This window comes from Lichenostomus cassidix, chromosome 2 (genome assembly GCF_008360975.1).
Source record: "Lichenostomus cassidix isolate B80296 chromosome 2, HeHo_3.0, whole genome shotgun sequence".
NCBI lineage: Eukaryota > Metazoa > Chordata > Aves > Passeriformes > Meliphagidae > Lichenostomus > Lichenostomus cassidix.
Genome location: NC_139482.1, coordinates 23,014,655 through 23,035,315, shown reverse-complemented (window position 1 = coordinate 23,035,315; position 20,661 = coordinate 23,014,655). Strand labels below are relative to the sequence as shown.

Sequence of the window (20,661 nt, the reverse complement as noted above, 5' to 3'; positions counted from 1 at the left end):
TTACATTAAATTGAAAAAAAAATGCAAATTTAAAAAAATCAAATCATTCCACAATCTTTACCTTGGCCAAAAAGGAAAACTTGGTCTATATACAATGTCACTGAGTATTTTGCCTGGATTCTGCATTTAGGTCTAAAAATGAAAGAGTTATTTCTGAAAAAGTTACTTCTGTTTATCAGAAACTGCAAGTCTCTCAGTCGTTATTCCAGTAACTACTGCACCAAGAGATCTCTCTGGTAAGGAAGCCACATGTGCCTCTAACCCCAGGGTGAAGTTAAGCCATTTGACACACTGATTCAGTATTTACCAATCAACTCGACACAGTCACAAACTCTACCTGGCAACAACATTAGTTGAAATAAAGATGTGGTCATTCTGGTTGGCAAGGACCAAAGCCATACTCCTCTGTAACTCAAATAAAATTTTACTTTGCCTGTGGTAAAATGTTCATGATGGCTCTACTAAGGAGAACAGACAACACAGAATAAGAAACCTTTAATGGTGTACTGCATTAATTTATCTCATCTCACCAATCCCTAACAAAGCAGCCTTACTCTGCAGTGTCTAATTTCCACCAAAGAAAGGAAAATAGGAACAATTTCCTAAGGGTGCAAAAAAATGTAGTAGCAAGAAGAAGCAATAACACACTCAAGAGTGGCAGCTGTAACTGGAGAGCAAAGGCTGTGTTGTGAGCAACAAACTCATTGGCATAATATATCTTCAACCTACTAAGGTTAAAATAATCAGAAGTCAGATAGAAAAAAGTCAGCTTTAAGAGCTGAAAACATAGCAGCTGATTGGCTTTTGAGCTTTGCTTGTAGGTCAGACTACGATTAGGATAAAGTCTACCGTTTTGTCTTTTGTGACGAAGTCATGAGGAACACCAGGGAAGATACCCTGGGAGGCCCCACACATCTAGTCAGTGAGAATTGCTTTTAACTGAGACTTTAGGGGAGGAAAAACAAGGAAGTCAGTCAGATAAGGGTCTGAGTTTTTCATCCTGCCTTTAGAAGGCAGTGCTCAACTGGGTGGCAGCCTTTGAGGAACACAGCAAATGCTACTGCTGCTACTTGATATCTGTAGCTGCTCCTCTAAGAATCTCCTCTGTTTTCTGCCTTTGGCAGTTTTCTCCAGGATTTAGTCACAGTAAGAACTTGATCAGTTTTAAAGGCTTTCTATTTTTACTGTTTCTCCATCATCTTGACTGCTTTTTAAACTACGATGAAAATGACCTTATAAATGACTATTTTCTACCATGCAGTCAGATGCTCTGCTACTGAAATCAGGGGCACCTCAATTCACTTGGCTATCTTTCTTCTTTATAAACATGCCCACAAAGCCCAGTTAGATCATATTCTTCATATATTATTCTCTTACATCTAATAAAAAGCTCCCTTCAGTATTTCATATTCCAAAATCTTTTAAAGGTGGCCAAGACTCACAACCATACAAAATAACTAATCTAAAAAGAGTCTTACAGAACCAATTCAGCAGCTGAGTACAACGACAACAAAACAAACTTGGACTGATCCAAACACTGCACAGGTCATTCAGCAAATAGCACAAAAGGAAAACATTTAACACTATACCACAAGCAGTATCTCCCACAAGGAGCATTTATTTCTCATATTGTAAAACCATCGAAGTGTTTAATTTACAACTTTGCAGGTGCTTACTATTCAATTTTACATGTTTGTATAATGTAGGATGAGATTCATCTTCTCATCTCTGGTGACCTAAAGTGCAGACAACTACAGCTGATCCAGTTCTCCTAAATTTCCTTTAAAATCAATGAGAAGAAACAGGCACTTCTAGCACACATTTAATTTAAAATACTTTATGGTCAAATTCACAATGCATGAGTTGTGCTGTTGCCTTCACTAACTTTTCTGACTAGATTTATTCTAAAAAAACTCCTCCAGGAGTTTTCTAAACCACCTACTTGAAAACATCCATACATTTGATACAAATTTCCTTACACTGGGATCCTGTAGTTTTGGTTATTAACTCCAGATTTTTCGCATTTGCCCTTATTATACAAAGAGCTGGTATTAAACTTACTATTTTCTTTTGCTCACATTTGTATCAGAAGTTAGGAAAGCAATTTAAAAAGGGACACCAGACTTACTGTCAAAGCATTGAATAGATGTTCAGAAATTCAACAGTGAAAAAATATGGTTTTTAGCACCCTTCTGGAGATTTCAGCATGAATGATTTAGGTCTATTTGGATCTTAAAGTTTAAATATTTACAGAACTTCTGTCTGTCAAAACAGTGAAGTAGCCTCTTTTTGATTTCCATCTTGGAAGAAAATATCTAAAACTCACGGCAGCTTCAACCTGATCAGAAAACAAGCAACTGTGGCTCCTTTCTAAAGACAGATGATCTGCAAAGAAGTTAACAGGATTTTCTTCAATACTTTTCCTTAACATTTATTTTTGCAGTGCAGAAATCCTAATATCCTCTCAACTTCAAAGAAATCTTGTTCTGAAAAAGTCTACACACATGTCCCTCAAAATCATCCAAAACTAATTTTCAACATGACTGGAATAAAAGGAATAAAAATGGAACAAAATGGAATAAAAGCCAACAAAACCTGGCATGGGAAGAGACATTCCTGAATGTGCTGTGGCAAATGCAGCGTTCCCTCTGACGATAACAAGTTTCTGGCAAATTCACCCTCCATAACACACTGGTAATATCAATACACTTTTTTCATTGCATTACAATTGCTTAGACCAGTCCTTATTGAAACCTCGTAACAGGCAGAAGAGGACTGTAGATGAAATTCCAAGAGATGAATATTTATTTCAGCCTAGAGGAAAGCACCATTGTTTTGATGTTCTGTCATTCTTCTGCAATGAAAAATACTTCCCAAACTAGCAAGGAAACAAGAGATACTTCCTGTAAACAAATCCCAGGTGCATTTACCAATGTTTCTCTCTGATGAGCTTAGCTATGCCTTCATTGCCAGAGTTGCTTTACTACTATCATTGAATGACAGACATCAAGAATGTTAAAAGAAATTGGTTTGGGGTTGATTTTTTTTTCTTTCATTTCAGCAATCACCTCAACTTCCAGAATCTCTGCAATGAGAAACTCTTGCTTTTCTTGTTCTAGAAGAAAATCAGCTTCACAAACCTGTCCTGTCTCCCCACAGCCTCATGTTTCTGTCTCCTCCTTCTCCTCCCCCTCTTCAGGCCAGGACCAGCAGCAACTGCTACAACAATCCACTTTTGGCTTGAATACTCATGAAGTGCTCAGATGTAGCAGTATGAAACACACAATGAGGAAAATCTGTCACTGATCCAAAAAGCTTCCCAGCAAAGCTGCAAAACTGAAAGTCACACCACATATATTGCAAAATGACAGTTTATCTAAAGGGTTTTTTTTCCTTTTAACGTCAAGTAAGTCCTCGTGATTTCCAGTCACTCCATCTCAACCAGCCTCTGGAAAGTCTGTTCTCTTGTCATAGCTCAGGAGTGGTTCACCAACAGCCAGACCCTATTAAGTAACTCTCCACATTGAAAGCAATTCTTTCAAACTAAGCAGTCAGGTCTAAAATGTACCTTAGGAAAAAAACAAGGCAGAGGGCATCAGATGGGCTTGATCATCTGAAGACTGCATTTTCTAAAGAAAACATATTTCCAGTGTGCTTTGTCTGTAATATTTTTATAAACATTTAGGGAATTAAATTTAAACTATCTTCTTAAATATGAACCTTCTGTCAAGACCTTCATTCATAGGGAAACACGATACATGTTTGTAGTGGAATGAGACCAATGTGCATGTTGTATAAAGCTCTCAAAATCCGTATGTGGGTGCTTCATGAATTGCTCCAGTGTGGGCTCTTTCCACAGGGTACTGTTCTTCAGAAACACACGGCTGCAGTGTGGGTCCCCACAGGGTCACAGGCCCTGCCAGAAACCTTGCTTCTGTGTGGGCTCCTGTCCACAGGCTGTGCAGCTCCTGCCAGGAGCCTGATCCAGCATGGGCTCTGCATGGGCTGCAGGCTCCTTCAGGGCACATCCACCTGTGTGTGTTGCTCTCTGCTCTGTGTGGATGTCCAGGGGCTATGGGGACATCCTGCTTCACCACGGGTTGCAGGGGAATCTCTGCTCCAACACCTTGGAGGACATCCTCACCCTCCTTCTCTGGCCTGGTGACTGCAGGGCTGTTTCCCTCACACATTTTTTTTACTCCTCTCTCACAGATGCTGTGCAACATTTTTCATCCTTTCTTGAGCTGTAATCCCAGAGGCGCCACCAGCATCACTGATAGTCTCAGCTTTGGCCAGTGGGTGGGCTGGTTGGGAGCTGGCAGAAGCCAGCTGTGTCTGGTGTGGGGCAGCTCCTGATCTCTTCTCAGAGATGCCACCCCCACAGCCCTCTGCTACCAAAACCTTGCTCCATGAGCCCAGTACAATGCCCTTCTGTTCTGTCAGCTCCTCCTGACAGGTGTCATGGCTGGGCTTTGAGGGATATCCTGTGACAGCCTTGGAGCAGGGGCTCCTCTCTCTTGATCAGCTTACTGGCCTGAGATCAAACCTTTGAAAATTCTTGTTTGTGCTCATTAGCTGTAGTCAGCAATTTTTGGTTTTTAAACATTAAATGGTCTGTTAAAACAAACTGGTATGTCAGGTAAACATTATTTAGGGCTGCAGACCAAGTTATACATTAATGGAATGTCCAGTATGTTCTGTTTTTTATTTCAACATTCCTAGTATACTAAAGTTTTCTGTGATACTCATTAAAATGATCAAGAAGCAATACTAGCATTTTAACACATTCTTGCTGAATCTTGTGAAATTAACAGCAAATTTAAAAATTTTTACATCTCGATACAGTTTCTGGGTTGTACGTGTTGGATGAAAGGCACAGCAGCCAGATGACTCAAACACTTGCTGCATAATAACTGTGCAGCTCGAAATCATTGAGAAATTTTTGTTGGCTTAAGTTTGTGCCAGTAGACTTCATGCTGGATTATACCAAGTTTGTCCATGTTGGGAGTTTTGCTTTGTGACCCTTTCACCTCTTCTCCAGTTTCTCGTTTCTTCCCTTCTGAGATCATTACACTTGGATGTCCCCAACTCCCTTTCACTGCAAACCTGGTGCCTGTGCTTTCATTGTGCCTTTGGACAGTCACACGTGTGGGAACAGGGAATTTGTCCCTTTGCCTCAGCATTGCCAGATAGGATATTTCTAAACATCCCAGAATATCTCTCTCAATGTATTCTGTAATGCAAAAGGTGTACCAACAACTGCATCACACTGCTCTATTTTGAGAGAATCTCACACATTAAACTGTAAACACGTCAGCTCATATCCACCTACAATAATACAAATCTCAGCCTATTAAGAAAATTTGAATTATATAGTATGCATGCCAGTAAATGCTAGAGCTTGTAGTTACTGTTGCTACAGATCCACCAATATTTAAAATGTTTTATGAAAAGATAAATATAAAATATTATACTACTATGGACTTCTCATAACTGTAAATTTCTCTCAAAATACAGAGATTAAAATGAATTATTATTAGGTACTGAACTTTATCAGTAATCAAAGCATTCCTTTTAATAATCAATGTATTTAATCCCTGCCATATCCAGGACTTTCTGTGTCAAAAACAAGAGGCTTAACTCCAAAGCACTTGTGCCCTTTCTGCTATCAACTTTGCAAGTAGACACACTGTAAGGCTTATAGTTGTTCACTTTTACTACTTTGTTAAGATAAAAAAGCTACATTTTGTGCAGCACATCTTAGAGAGAAGCCCTTAGAAAGACACCAGAAAAGTTAATAGTAAAAAAACTTTAGTAAATTAGTCCTCACAACTACTACAATTCTAACAGTCTGGGTTTTCAAAACCAGACTCCAGCAGATAAAGGCACTTCCCCTATGTTTAGGGGCAAAAAATGCATTAAAACCCCTAGACTCAAATGAGGAAAAAGAATGATTCTTTTGATAATTTGTTTGAAATGTGTGAAAAGAAAAAAGTTTGACATGTGTGAAAAGAAAAAAAATCTGTCAGATGTTAAAGGTCCCATGTAGGTAGTAGCAAAATGGCATTTCTAAATTACTCTTTTTTTTAATGCAAAGCATTTATTTGAGATTCCATCATAACGTTGCAATATGAATTAACTAATACACTGCTCAGAAGTCAGTAATTATGACTATTTCTTTTAATATGTGCAAACAATTTCACATGTCCTTGTTGTTTCCATGAGGCTATCATTTCTTCAGACCTATTTTCTTGAGAGAAATAGCCTGAAAATCTCAGAGGAAAAAAAAATCACATGGAAAGTGTAAGTAAAAACTGGACACTATTTTAAATTCAGTTTAGTTAACTCTTTTCTGTAATTCAAGAATCAGGAATGAAGGAAAAAATAAACAAACAAAAAGATTCAGTGATGAAATGAAACCATCAAATTAAAAATATAAGAATACATGGGGAAGAAGATAAAAATATTTAGCAAAAATTTAGGTAAATGAGAAGTTATAAAGTAAAAAACCAGTTAGATGAATCTAAAACACTGAGGAAAAATTTATGTTAGGAGGCCAGGTAGCAAGGTAAGTTACAGCATATGAGGTACAAAATGAACCTTATGAATACTACAGGCCCATTTAGGCATAAACACAGATATTAAGTGAATATTACCAATAACACAGTTTAGTATTTATTTCTGTTCTTTTTCCTAATATAAGGAAGAGGATACCTATGAAATTCTCTCTCACACTGCATACTGAAGAAGAGGTTTAGCAATGCCTGCCTGGTACTACCTTCACAAAAGAGGAGAACAGCTTGTGTCTGCAACATCTGCACATAGATAAGATGGTAATCTTTAATTGATCTTAGAGCACTGGAGCACTGACAAAAATACAAAAGAATGGAAATAGCCAACATTAGGGATTGCTGTCCATGTTGACTGCAGCAATAATAAACTTACTTATTATCAAGATAATAATGTTCACTGTTATCCTACACAAAAAAATACAAGCTGCCTGAATAACACAAGAACAAATACATATTGTACCAAATAAAAGTAGCTACAATCAGTATCGTATCCATACAGTTTTGCAAACAGATTGTTTTAAGAGAGGAAAATACATCAAGAATGGTGGAAGTCACTATTTTCAAAGAACTGTAGTGTACAGGAGTCTTCAGGAAGCAAGCTAAAACTGCCCAAAACTAATGTTAAAGGAACAGATAGTGAAATAAAATTAAAGACTGTTACATCAGTCTGTGATTATAGGCTAATTTGCATGGTTTTTATTACTACTTGAACTTGTTCCAAGTTCTGTGTGTGCACCACACACCTACATGTGCACATGTATGTGTGCCCCTGTGTGCACCCAGATCAGGTGTTTCTAACCTGGCTGACACCCTTGCATTTGCTAGGGCAGTTATTCACACCCAAGCCAAACTTCAAGTGCTACTTACCCCAGGATACGATTCATTCCATGCCTAGCAGCATAATGGAGCGGAGTATTGTGCTGGTACGTTTCTCCATAAGAAGTATTTGGGTCAAGAGTTTCTTTTAGTTGAGGGTTGCTCTCATAGATTTGGCAGGCCAAGTTTTCATCTCCATTTATAAGAGCTTTGCGGAATTTGGTGGTTGTATTTCCCATGTTGCTATCCTAGCTATCAATGGCACTTCTTCCTTTCCCCTTCATCCACTTGTACAGTTCTGTAACATGCTTCACAGCCTAAAAAAGACAAACAATATTCCAGTTATTCCATAAAACACTTTTTCCTAGATGAATTAATGCAGAGCACTGTAAATAGGCAGGCAAAGAAGAATACATAGGGCCTGTAAACTCTCCTCATGTACTGCTGAAGTCTTTCTACGTAAATACACACAAATTCCCGATTCTTCATAGATTATTTCCCTAATAAATTGTGCCATCTCCCTCCATCTGCAAATATCTTCACTACCTATACTTTTTAAATATATGGAAAATAAATGGCTAATATTGACCGATATTAGAAGACTGGCATGAACACTGAATTTCTGTGAATGAAATGAATTAAAAAGTAGACATTACTTAAAAAACAGAGTAGATCTAAAGCAAAATTCTTAAACAAGGAAGAAAAAATCTTCAAAACCATGTAATAAAGCTGACATCAGTTTAACTTTTAATTAAAGAAAATAATGTTAAAATATGCTTGAAGCACCTGTGCTTGTGTAGGTGGGTGTACACAGCACCCTTCTGTGCCAGCAGGATGAATGCCCATGAATACAGAAATTACCATGACCCCATCTTAACAGTTCTGCTAAGCAGACTCTCTTAAACATCTAAGCCCTTACACTTAGATCTACAATGAATGGGTCCATAAAATGCCTGGCATTTGTACTGGCACAAACCAACTGCACCTGACAGTATTTCAAAGTGTTTTCCAGCTGCTTTGCTCCCCAGGCTCTCACCTTTACCTGATGGAGGCAACCAGCAGATTGAGCTGCATAAAGACAGGGCAGACAGAGCATCTCTGCTCACGAGACAGGACAGCAGCAGCTTACCTGGTTGTGCAGCTGGAAAGAGCACATGTTGGTTTATGTCAGGGGGACAGACAGGGGAGTCAGCACCAGGCTGTGGCTGGTAGCACAGTGAACCTTCTAGGAGGTCCCTTTTGCGCATGAGTCATCCCATCCAGACTGCTCCATGCCAGACCTTTCACCTCACAAAGCACACACTGGGATCCAAATATGCCAGGCACAGCAGGTTAGGGGATTGAGACTAATTATGTTGTGCACAAAAAATCAGACAGGGCAGGAGCTCAGTACCTTATACTCAACTTGCTGGGACTATCTCAAAGCTACTATTTATACACTGGCTTTCCAACACAGTTACTGGTGCCCCTCCAGCTTTGTAGACAGATGAAACAAAGGGGTCTGGAGCTGCAGAGAATCCAAGGGAATCAGGATGTGGATAAAATTCACACTAAGAGGATTTGAGGAAACCTGGGGAACAGCTGCAATGACATATTTCTGTTTCCCTGGAGCTTTTCACACTAGTTGTCTCACCAGCTAATCCCATCAGGATGGTCAGGTATGTTCAAGAGAACGAGAGATGGCCTTGGTGGCCTCCATTTTCATCCTTTTTTCTGCAAAATTTTGGTAAGACAACCCTTATTTTGAGCTGTTGTGACGTAACAACGACTCTGATGTATCAGCTGACTCCATGTGCTATTAAACATGTTGTCTGAGACCAGTTACCCATAGAAGCACAAGTAGGCACTCATCTAAAAGCAAATGGGCATCTTTCATATGTTTAGGTATATACACAAACCAAAGCCCAGATTCTTCAATCACACTTTAGATTCTGCAGCATTTTGTATCTTTCTGTCAACAATAGATTTTAAAATAATATACACATGCAGATACTATGCAAATATAATATTTGTATTCTTCAAGAAAGCCACTGCATGTTCACCTTACTATGTCACAGCTCTCAGTGCCATAATTTAATGTGTTTTCTGATGCAAAACTAATTGCATTACTCTAAATACTGGACAGTTTCACGCTTTAGCGTACAAACCCAAGAGAAGTTCTATACTCTGTTCAGTCAACCAGCAGTTCATATTACATTCAACATGATTTCAAAAATAACTTGAAAGAATGATTTTCACTTACATTTAACAAGATTAGTTTGTGGTATTATATTTTCTGTCAATCCCTATCTAACATCAGTAGCTCTCAAGACTATAAACTAAATTAGATGAGAACAAATGCTTAAAAGATATCAGAATCTTCATGGGAATCAATAATGAAGGTCCACTAATGCCTATAACACTAAGAAAAGCACAAATCCTTTGAAATTAGACGGTAACAGCACCAATTTCCATGCATTTATTTCTGGAAATTAGCACACAGATAGCTTGCATCAGCTACAGAACATGCTGCTTCTTGCCCAAACTGGAACATTTAACAAACCTGGATAGGGATGAATGAGAGCACTGAGAGTGGAAGGAGATAAGATGGTGCCCCCAGGCACCTGAGAGGAATCGGGGACAGGGTGGTGCTACTGAGATATTGAAGATGAGATCTGAATGGGTTTAAGCAGGGGTATGGAAATACATGGGAGAAGTTAGGGTCCCTGTGGGGTGAACTAAAAAGCTCAAGTAATTTTTGTGCAGAAAAGGCAAAAATTGTACATTTCATTAATTCTTCTGTACACTGAATAAACTTTATTTACTTTTGATGCAGTATGGGTATATTAGGATGTTGTACTGTCATCAGTGACTAATAATATAAAAGATGTAGGCATGTTGCTTGAACTATTATGTACATTATCATATCATCCAGAAATCTTAGGAATATGCAGACTGTAGCATGTAAGTCACTGAAAAAAGCAGTGACATCTGCTTTATTTAAAAAAGCTTACAGCCTATGTGTCCAATAAAAGGGTATATATGACACTGACACGATATAGAAAGGTGAATGAAATAAAAAGAGTAAAAAACATGTTTGTCTAACAGGACCAGACTCCAAAGGAAATTAATCTCAAAGGAAAGGGAGAATTTTAAGAAGGAATATGAGACAGAGCTATGATATAACTTTGAATAGACACAAGTGAACTCCACACAAACCCAAGAATGAATGCAGAGGTATTGAAAATTTAGCAAAGGCTAATGTAAATATAACCATCACATTATCAAAATAAAATGAAAGATGATAGAATGGGGATAGTCAATGAAGGCCCTTCAGGTGATGGCAAACAGCTTATATTTGATGTGATAGCAAGAAACTGATCTCTGGAAGAATGCAAGGAGAGAAGTGACAGGGTCAAAATTAACCCAGAAAACACTTTTCCATTTAAAACACATTATATGTTAAACCATATTACTGTCTGTCACCTTTATACAGTATGCACAAGGTCTTTCAACTTTAACACTACAACAGGCATTAGTCTTTTATACTTTGGAAATTCAGTGAACCACACGGTCATATTTTTTGTCTTCTGAATTGCTATTAAACATGCCAGCAGAAAAACAGAAAGACAAGGGAGAAGCTGTCTCTGTACTCTGGCTCTAACAGTTGGCTCCCAGCATGTTTGGAAGTCCAGAAGAAACAAAGATGTGACAGCTGCTGCCTCTCTCAAGCTGCTGTAGTTGATGAGTGCCCTTCTGTAAAATATTCAAGATCTGCCCATTTGCAGTCGTCAGTTCATCTTTCAGCAAACAGCCCCACTGCATCTGCCACCAAGGAAGCCTCTACTTCAACTGAAGGAGAAAAAGGACAAAATATCAGCAGATGCAACAAAATTCTGGATCTGAGAATGGCTGAAAGGGGCCCAGTCTGATGCCTTTTAGTGTAGTTATCTTTCCATGAAGAGCTTTTACATTCTCAGAGCAGTTACATTCTCAGGATAAAAAGACAGAAAGTCAATGAGGAATGCTGGAACCAGGCATTCCTTTTCAGGGAAAGAAAACTTGGTTCACTCCTTCAGCCTGTCATTTCATGTTTCTAAAGGTGAAGTGCATATAATACATATATTTCCAGTGAAACAGGTGGCAGAGAAGTGGTCTGGAAGGCTATGAGCCAGTCAGTCTCAGGGACCTGGGAAGCTCCTGTGGGCTGAACAAAGGTGTTGCTAAAGCAGTTTCAGCATTGAAACTGGGCTCACATTGGTAGTGTGTTGTGTTAGTGTCACTGGTCTTGCTTTGCTCTTTGTATAAACCCAGCATTTAAAATCCTTAGGCTATTTTTTAATGTCCACATCACAGTGGGGAAAAAATGACCACACAAACATGACAGTTTTCAAGTATTTTATCTAAATAAAATGAGACTTGAATAGAATTTTACAGGACAAAGAAAAGATATTTTTGGTAGGTAGATCTATTCACTAAATCTTCAAGTTCTGTGCTAACAGAAAGACTGTATCATAGCCTTTAGCATAATCTTACAACATTTATCATAACCACAAATTTCATTTTACACCAAAGAACATAGGAAAAACTAAACGTAATGTTTGCAAAATATATCCCATATTATTTCTGAATTCCAAACATCAACCATCTAACTCAAAATTTGAAAGAATATTTTTTACTTTATTGCCAGATAGAAGTTCCAGCCTAACAAAACCCAAAAACTGGTTACACAACCCACCCTAAAGTTTAAGGAAAGATTCTTATAAACTCCATCAGGGCCATCACGCTTCTCCGCTTTAGCAATGAGCAGTAATTTCTATGGCTTATTAGCAACACTGCTAAAAGCAACACTTTGATATCACAGCTCTATAAAAATATAACAAAGAGACAGCCACTCTCATAGGAGCTTGAAGATTGAGTACAAGATGAAAAAAGAGTGGATAAAGACAGACATGGGTAGAGCAAGGAAGCATTGAGATTCTGAGAGCAGTTGCACCAGCTACCCAATTACTATTGATTTTTCCATGGGCATCATCATAGAAGTGAGTTTGAAGAAGGACAACTGCAATGACTGAGCTGGATTTTAGAAGTAGTTCCTCCATTGAAATACTTCCACAGCCCTTTGCTAAAAACTTGTGAAAAATGGTAAAATATTGTACAAGGGGGATCAGGGAAGTATTTTTGAAGCATCATATGTCTAACACTCATTTAAGAACCATATACTGAACACACAAGTCTTTAATGAGATGGCATACCTTTCCCAATTTACATTTTTAATTGCTTTAATACTGAAACAAAATTTCTTAGTGAATGTAGGACTAGCACGTGTTGATACAGCAGCTGTTCTAAACCTTGGGGAATGATAAAAAGGAAGGGAGACAGACTGTACTACATCACACTGCTTAAAAAAATCTATCAAAATCAGTAAAAAAATACTCAGGTTTAACTATGAGAAGAAAATGTTATATTTCTTGCACCAAAAAAACCTATTGTCTGTATGATGAGCAAAGATTGGGATTTTTCTAATAATAATTTGCAACCTTTTTTTACAATGTAACACTCTGTAATTCCACAGTTTAACCGTAAAAAGTTTAAAGACAAATTGCAGCTTAAAAACATTAAAAACTACTCCTTAAGTAGTCTGTGATATAAACTATAAGAACATTCTTGTGGAACAGCTAAGTGAGCCAAGCTCAAAAAAGTACAACTATGTAGCTCCTCATACTTAAATCTTATTAAAATAAAATACATTAACTAAAATTAGTGTACATTACTACAAGGCTTCTAAACCCTTGAAAAGACAAGTGACGATAAATTGCTAACACAAAAAGGATAAAATGTATGAAAAATACTTGTTTTTCAAAAGTACCTGGCTTTTGCTGAAAGTATTAAATACTTTGAATTTGCATTCTAAAAGCATCTTCTGTTTCAAGCACAGTTAGCTCAAAAGGTAGCTATTTTATTTGCTTTGGATACTGCAGCTAAACAGCTCAATTTTAAAAGCTATGTTTCTAAAATGTTTACTGCACAGTCTGTCCTACATTATAAATCACAATTTATTGCAGAAAGGAACCACAAACAACTTCATGGTTTAGGAGAAAACCTTGTAACCTGTGTGCTTAGGATGAGTGTCACATTGTGATGTCAGTAATTTTATCCTCACTTCTGGGACAGACTAACACAAGTGAAGCAAGTCAAAAGTTATGTTCAAGAACTTTCAGAATACCAGGCTGTCTCCCAGAAACAGCAGAAAAAGCTCTGTTTAGTGCTCCTCATCTTCCCTTACCCTCTCCTGTCTACACAAAGTAAAAAAAAAAAGTTCATTTTACCAAGAGAACAAAATTAAGAATGAAGCATTCAAATGTACATGCCTATTTTATGTATGCATGGCACAGATGCCTATAATTAAGATGCAGCAGAAAAAGTTAGGCTAAATCTGTTTTTTACATGTTTATAGTAAAGATTTAAGATTTGTCAAATTTTAATTAATCAATAATTGCTCTCTCTGGATACCTGTGTCTGCAAGAACTTTTCTGCAAAGTTTGAAGTAATAAACACACTTGCAAAGCTTGAGAACTGGTTATAGAAAAGTAATGGTGGATTTTGGGTTTTTTTTTTTTAAACACACTGAAATATGCTAAGGCTTGTGCCAAAAGTTCTAAATCATCAACAAGAAATAACGAAAGCGTCTCTGCCACTTTAAACCTCTGTGAATGGGGTTCAACATTATCAAACTGTTACATTTTACACCTCAAAATGAAGAACAAAAAAAAAAAAAATTGCTATGCCAACATCTCACCCTTTGTACAATGATCACCAATATAACATTCTCTGTGCTTTAAATACCAAGGTTGAAAAGTGACAATGATGTTGAGAGTTGACTTGAATAAAACATAGTGTGGGCTAGTGAGAGAATTAATTATTTCCTCATTTATATGCTTGTGGGATAGAGAGTCTAGCAACTTAGGTTACAATCTCTTTATGCTGGCATATGTACCCACAAGTTGAAGGTTAAAGTTATTGCTCAATTCAGTAATTTGAGACCTTGGCTTACTGACTCAGCGGTAAACTTTCATCCAGGTGGAGTATTTTCTTTCAAGCACACTTCTTTCACAATCATAGATTGTGGAGAAAAGGGGATGGCTTTGAATGGCTTTGGTTTTCTTTGCACTGATACATTTAAAGGGATGCAACTGGGGCAGCTGCAGCATAGACTAGAAAGAGTTTAAGAAAAAACTCTGCATAGATGTAGCTGAAGTAATTACTACATTAATTTTAATTGTGTTGTCTACAATACTTGCATTCATCATTTAAATGAAATATGGTAAATCCACAGTGGAATAGGTACATACACACATGGCAGAAAAGACAAGATACTGTGCAGCCAAATCAAAGGTACACTGTGAGAGCTGGTCAAAGACTGCGTTTCTGCAGGTAGTCTGGGGGAAAATATCCAGCAGCACAAGTAAGGAGCAATCTATTGTGGTGTATCCTTTTTTTTTCCCCTTTAGTGAACAGCAATTCAGTAGGGTGGAACAAAAGAGTTATAATTCTGTAATTATGCTCTGGAATATCCATTAGTCTGAACTGTAATTGCAGATTCATTTCAAAACTCATTCCAGGGCCTCATGTCTGTAGAAAATTACTTTAAAAATAACAACAAAACCCTCAAAGCTCTGCGAAATCCAGATAGCACTTTGTAATTGTTCCCAATGCAACTGTCTGTCAAGGCCTTAATAATCTTAATAATTTAATTTGCTGTACTCTAGTCAGTGATATAAGAGAAATTACAGAATCATAGAACATCTTGAGTTGGAAGGGACCCACAAAGATCATTGAAGTCTAACTCTCAACCCTGAGTAGGATGACCTCAAGAATCACACCATGTGCTTGGGAGCGTTGTCCAAAAGTTTCTTCAACTCTGTTAGGCTTGCTGCTTTGACCACTTCCCTGTGGAGTGTGTTCCAGGGCCCAACCACTCTCTGGGTGAAGATACTCTTCTTAATGGTATTTTTAGGTTCCAGGCATAAAATACAGCAGAACTTTTTTAAGGCTAGCTCTTCAATCTGCAGGTTACATAGATTACTCAAATCTAAAATTGAAAATATTCATACGTAGTCTACTGACACTAGCATCTGCTGACACTAGCACCCTAAGACCTCCTCCATCTTGATCAGAAGGGGAAGAAGCACAAAAAGAAATGTTTGATATTTCATTAGCCAAGCTACAGACAGACATAGTTCTGTTATTTTAATCCCAAGCACACAGGTTGTTTAATATAAAATAACCTGTTCCACAGACTAAAGTAACAGTACACTTTAGATATAGTGCATAAAACATTGTCAGTTTATTAAGGACAATTCAACTGACAAAAAAACTACAGAGAAACCACCACCAAGAGTTACAGGCCAACAGTTCAGAGAGTAATGGACAGATGGGACTCACAGACTGATGCTGTATGGGGCAGAAAGTCTGAAGGAATTTGTGTATTCCTGTCAGATTGATGTGCCTAGAAAAAGTGAGAATAAAGACAACTAGTACTAGTACAGAGCACTGCTAGAACACGAAAGGAGGAATGAAGATGGCAACATGAAGAGCTATAAAAAACCTCATGAGGAACTTGACTGACCAATTTATATACAATCCGCCTTGACCCTGGCCTTGACTGAGTCCAGGATGTATTTTTCAAGTATGTTTGCTCAGCTTAGCACAAGTAAACACAAGAAGCACAAGAAACTGTGCAAGGGCCCAAAGTCAACCCTCTGGAGAGCCTCTGGTAGAATCTGGCCAGCCAAAAGCTTTAATGCCAACTTCCTTTTCAGTGGTGTTAAACTGATAGAATTGAAAACAAAACTTAATGTCTGCCAAGGTACATCCACAGAAAGCAAAAATAAATAGGATGGCAACGTAAGGCTGCTCACGAAGATACTCCACAGTAAAATCTGAAAATCCCTTATACATTTAGAAACTGTGAGCATCTTCCTGAAGCAGAAGTCTCTCAGTTTGAGGAAGCTTTTTCATATGAAAGAGTATTAGTTGGTAGGGTCATACTCTTACTGGATCTTATAAATATGAAAGATGCCTACAAGGTAAGTCTTAAAATGCAAGGATAGCTACACAAGGTCAGGCACCTGCAGTCAGACTGTACATAAGAAGCATCATTCCCTTCTAAAAGCATACGGTGTCATTTGGAAATAATGAATATCCAAAATCAGGGCATTTCAATATAAAAACTACTGGTTTTATAATCAGCAATTTATTTCAAATAAAGTAAAAAGGTGAGGAAACAAATCTAGATTTTTCAATATCCAATCTCACAAAATATGCTGTATTTCAGATTGTTAGAGGAAAGCAACAATCACAGTATATTATCACTGACTCTTGGGTCATAACAAGACTATTGAGAGGTCTGGTGCTCTAGCTGTAGACTGCTGATAGTTCCACAGGTTGCATGTTCTGAATAAAATAACCAACACTTACAGTAATTTCTCTATTATTATTCAAGTAACTTAAAGCACTGGAAAGAACACTGCACACCATTTCAAGGAATATGCAATTTTTTCAGAGTTCCGTACTTTCACTTAAGCAAGCTACACTCTGAAGACTAGACTAAATTTTTTTTTAAGACTAGACTAAGTCCTTGGTGCATTATATTTATTTCATAACTATCTACAAATGAAATTTTGTAAAATGTACTCTGATTACATTAAAGGAGTATTTGTTTCCATGTTTTCAAGTGGGAGGTGAAGAAAGCACATTCAACTGTCTGAGACAGATGACGAGCATTGTTCACAAACCTACCAGGCCAGAAAGAAACATGCAGATACTTTTATTGTTTCCTGGAAGCTTTCTTACGTGCTGGTTTTGTTCCGTGTAAAGCTAAAAGACAATGTGACCTCGCTGATCTTTCAAAGAGATCTTGATTTTTTTCAGATGAATGAACAAATCAATTTCCTTTTAACAAAGAGGTAATTTAACTAGTCAGCACTCCTTCAAAGCAACACATTCATTTAAGGTCTAAACACAGAATCTGGGAGATCATTGTGTGTCTAAAATGAGATGGATTCCTGTAACAAAGTATGTTTTCTACGTAGTATTTCAGAAGCATTTTACAACATTTCTTAGAGACAGCTTCATGAACTATTTAACTCTTTTTAGTCCAAGGGTATGCACCCTGCTTGTCGTGGTGCTGACTTGCCACAGTCTCAAGAGTCATCATTGCTAGCTAAGAACAAGCTATTCAGGTAACTGCAGTGACAAGGATCATCACTTGCACCTTATGTACATGAGAAAATTAGCAGAACTGCAACTGCTGAACTTCTGATAAAACGTTCAATATACCCCCAGCAAAATTCTGACTTTGACAGGGAAATGGCAAAGGATATATCAGATCAAACCTAAAATTAATTTAAACAAACACGTAACTTGAAGAAGTATTTTTAACTTTTGCCAGAACACCTCTGCTGAAATATTTGGCTGGTTTTCCACTGCACACAAACAGTTTAACAATTTACATAAAAGGACATGGATAACAAAATGTAATGACAGAATGTCATATACAGTGTATTTAGGAAGATTATTCTTGACACCACTGTAATTACAATGAAAGACAACCTTGTTGCATGGCAATGATTTTTAGCTAGAAGATGAATATCAAGACAAAGAAAACAGAGAAAGAATGAAGATTTTAAAGAAATCCAATATTACCTGAGCTTGAATCACAGAAGGGTTTGTACTGGAAAGAATCTTTGAAGGTCATAATGTCCAGCCTTCTGTCATAGGCAGGGATATCTTTCAGCAGACTAGGCTGCTCAAAGTCCTGTCCAACCTGACCTTGAACACTCCCAATGGTGGGGCATCCACAACTTTGGAGAACCTGTTTCAGTGCCTCACCACCCTCATAAAATACTTCTTGCTTTTGTCCAATCCACATCGACTTCTTTCCATTTAAAATCAATGACTCTTGCCTTGCCAAAACTGGCCTTGGTAAAAAGCCTCTATCTTTTTTATAGAACCCCCTTTAATTATTGAAATGTTGCAACAAGGTCTCCCCAGAGCCTTCTCTACTCTGGGCTGAACAATCATAAACCCTTTAGGATTTCTTCATAGGAGAGGTGTTTCAGGCCTCTGGCCATTTTTGTGACAGTTCTCTGAACTCACTCCAACAGGTCCACGTTTTTCTTGCACTGGGGACCCTAGAGCTGGACACAGTGCTGCAAGTGGCATCTCTCCATAGTAGAGTAGAGCAGAGGGGGATAACCTCCCTTGACCTGTTGTTCTATTAGTTCTTCTATCAGTTCTCCTACTGACATAATCAACATACCTAGGCGCTGATGCAGGCACTATTACAATACAAATGACTGCTGTTCTTTGTAGAATTATTACTGACCTTTCCCATGTAAGGCAAGGAAAGGAGGAAGGAGAAGTGCAAGGTATCAGTTGCTTATTTTGCAAAATCTGACCCATCTGGCATCAGAATTACATGAAACAGAACATTATACAAGCATAATATTAGAAAGACTTTCAAGAACCAGTCTGAAAAAGAAAATCTCTTTTACCCAAGCAGTAAAATCTTACTTTAATGGAGAAGTTCTTCAACGATTTACATGAAGCTTTCACCAGCAGTAACTGTCCAGACCCTGGGATCATAACTAACTGTACAGCCATGGTGTCTGATGGTTAGTGGAACTTTCTCCATGATCACATCCAGGGGTCATGCTGAAGCCAGGCAGAGAAGACACAACAGTTACGCTATTTCTGCTATGTTCGCACTATTCCTGCTGGCAACCAGATAAGGTAAGTGGAAAAAGAGCAGCTAAAGTAACAAGCCTGGCTGGATTGCCAGGAGCAAGAAAAGTACAGGAAATAAGGGAAAACAGTTTGCAGTAGGTTGAAAATATAAAGGAGAAAGGATTCCACAAAACTTTCATCATCCATGGGCCATTGTCATGCAAGACAAATAAGGCAAAACTAGTAGGTGTTTATTTTAACTAAAGGACATATTAATAATGGGCCTACTCAAGTAAGTGAATTGTGATTGTCCTGAACAAATATTTCTTATTCTGGCATTTTTTTATTTCTAGGAAATGGTTGAGGCTGCATAAGTCTGTTATGATTTTTTTTTTCTGCTGAATCTTTCGAAGTTAGTATGTACCTATTCTACTTGTCAATATGATGCTCCAGTCAGGATAATGAAGCTTCCTTCAGAAACAAAGAGAAATATAAACTAACAATTAGTATTATTACCCTTCCTGTCATCCAAGCTTAAGGAAAAACAAATGTCATAGTGTTCTTTAAAATTAGTATTTATATTAAAAGTCTAAGACATAAGCAAAGAAAGCAGATGCTCTATGACAGAAAAGAATTTTAATTTTTTTCCCTCCATTCTTTTCACAACTAATATTGCTGAGAAGTCTGGGACCATCAGCTGGGGAATTTTCTGCTCACTCCTGCCTGGCATAAACTTCAACCCACATTCCCAAACAATACTAGTGAACACAGAAGTAATTATTTTTTTAAACATTCTTTTAGAAGTTTTGTTACGTTTGTCTCTTGAAGTCTTTCTTAAATAGCAAAACTTTAATCTAAGCCCCATTCTTTATATTCTGAACCACAACATCCAGGTCACCAGATTCTTATATCTTGTGTCTGCTGGAACATTTCACTATCCACTGTTTCAATTTCTTATTATGCCTGAAAACAAAAAACTCTCTGTTCATGCAGAAATGTGTCATAACAATAAAAGAGCATCTGTGCTCCAACAAATCCAGTGGCATTTGTACTGACTAATACTAACCAGTTTGCAGTAGATTTTCATCTCAAATTATTGCAATACAGCTGTAGAAAGCGAGGAATGGTTTTGTTTCACTGGTTTAGCACACAGACTACATCATACTTCACATAATCAGCCTATATAATCAAATTATCCATCCTTCAAAGTATTTTAATGATTTTCAACTTTAACAGCAATTTTCATGAGAGTGGATTAAACCAGATCCAGACAGCTCTTTGGACTTCATGTGGTTATGCTAAAAGCTAAATGCAGGCAGACAAGAAGGTTGTTCAAAGGTATCTGAGGCAAGATGTAATCTCAGCCAAACCTGATGATCCGAAACTATTATGTCAAAGCAATGTCTGACCTAGGTAAATGGATACTTGATACAGCAAAAGATAAAGATGGAGACCAGCAGATTCCAAAGGAAAACTAGTGCCCAGATTTGTGAAACAGTCCATGATTTTCCAGAGCAGACAGAGAGCAAGTTTTTAGGTATTGTGAAATAAAGAATCCTTGATG

General features: G+C 37.6%; 1 protein-coding gene across 5 annotated transcripts in view; it reads right to left on the bottom strand.

Moving 5' to 3' along the window:
* The window catches only part of ANKIB1 (ankyrin repeat and IBR domain containing 1), an 89,348-nt gene that overhangs the window by 49,439 nt on the left and 19,248 nt on the right, over positions 1-20,661 (bottom strand). For 4 of the 5 annotated variants that reach the window (XM_085050701.1, XM_085050705.1, XM_085050704.1 and 1 more), the window contains exon 2: positions 7,440-7,705. In XM_085050701.1, the coding sequence (XP_084906827.1) occupies positions 7,440-7,627 (188 nt within the window). In that variant the 5' untranslated portion in view covers positions 7,628-7,705. Of the gene's footprint in view, positions 1-7,439; positions 7,706-8,424; positions 8,530-20,661 lie in introns of those variants that run through there. The other variant, XM_085050702.1, reaches the window with a different exon arrangement.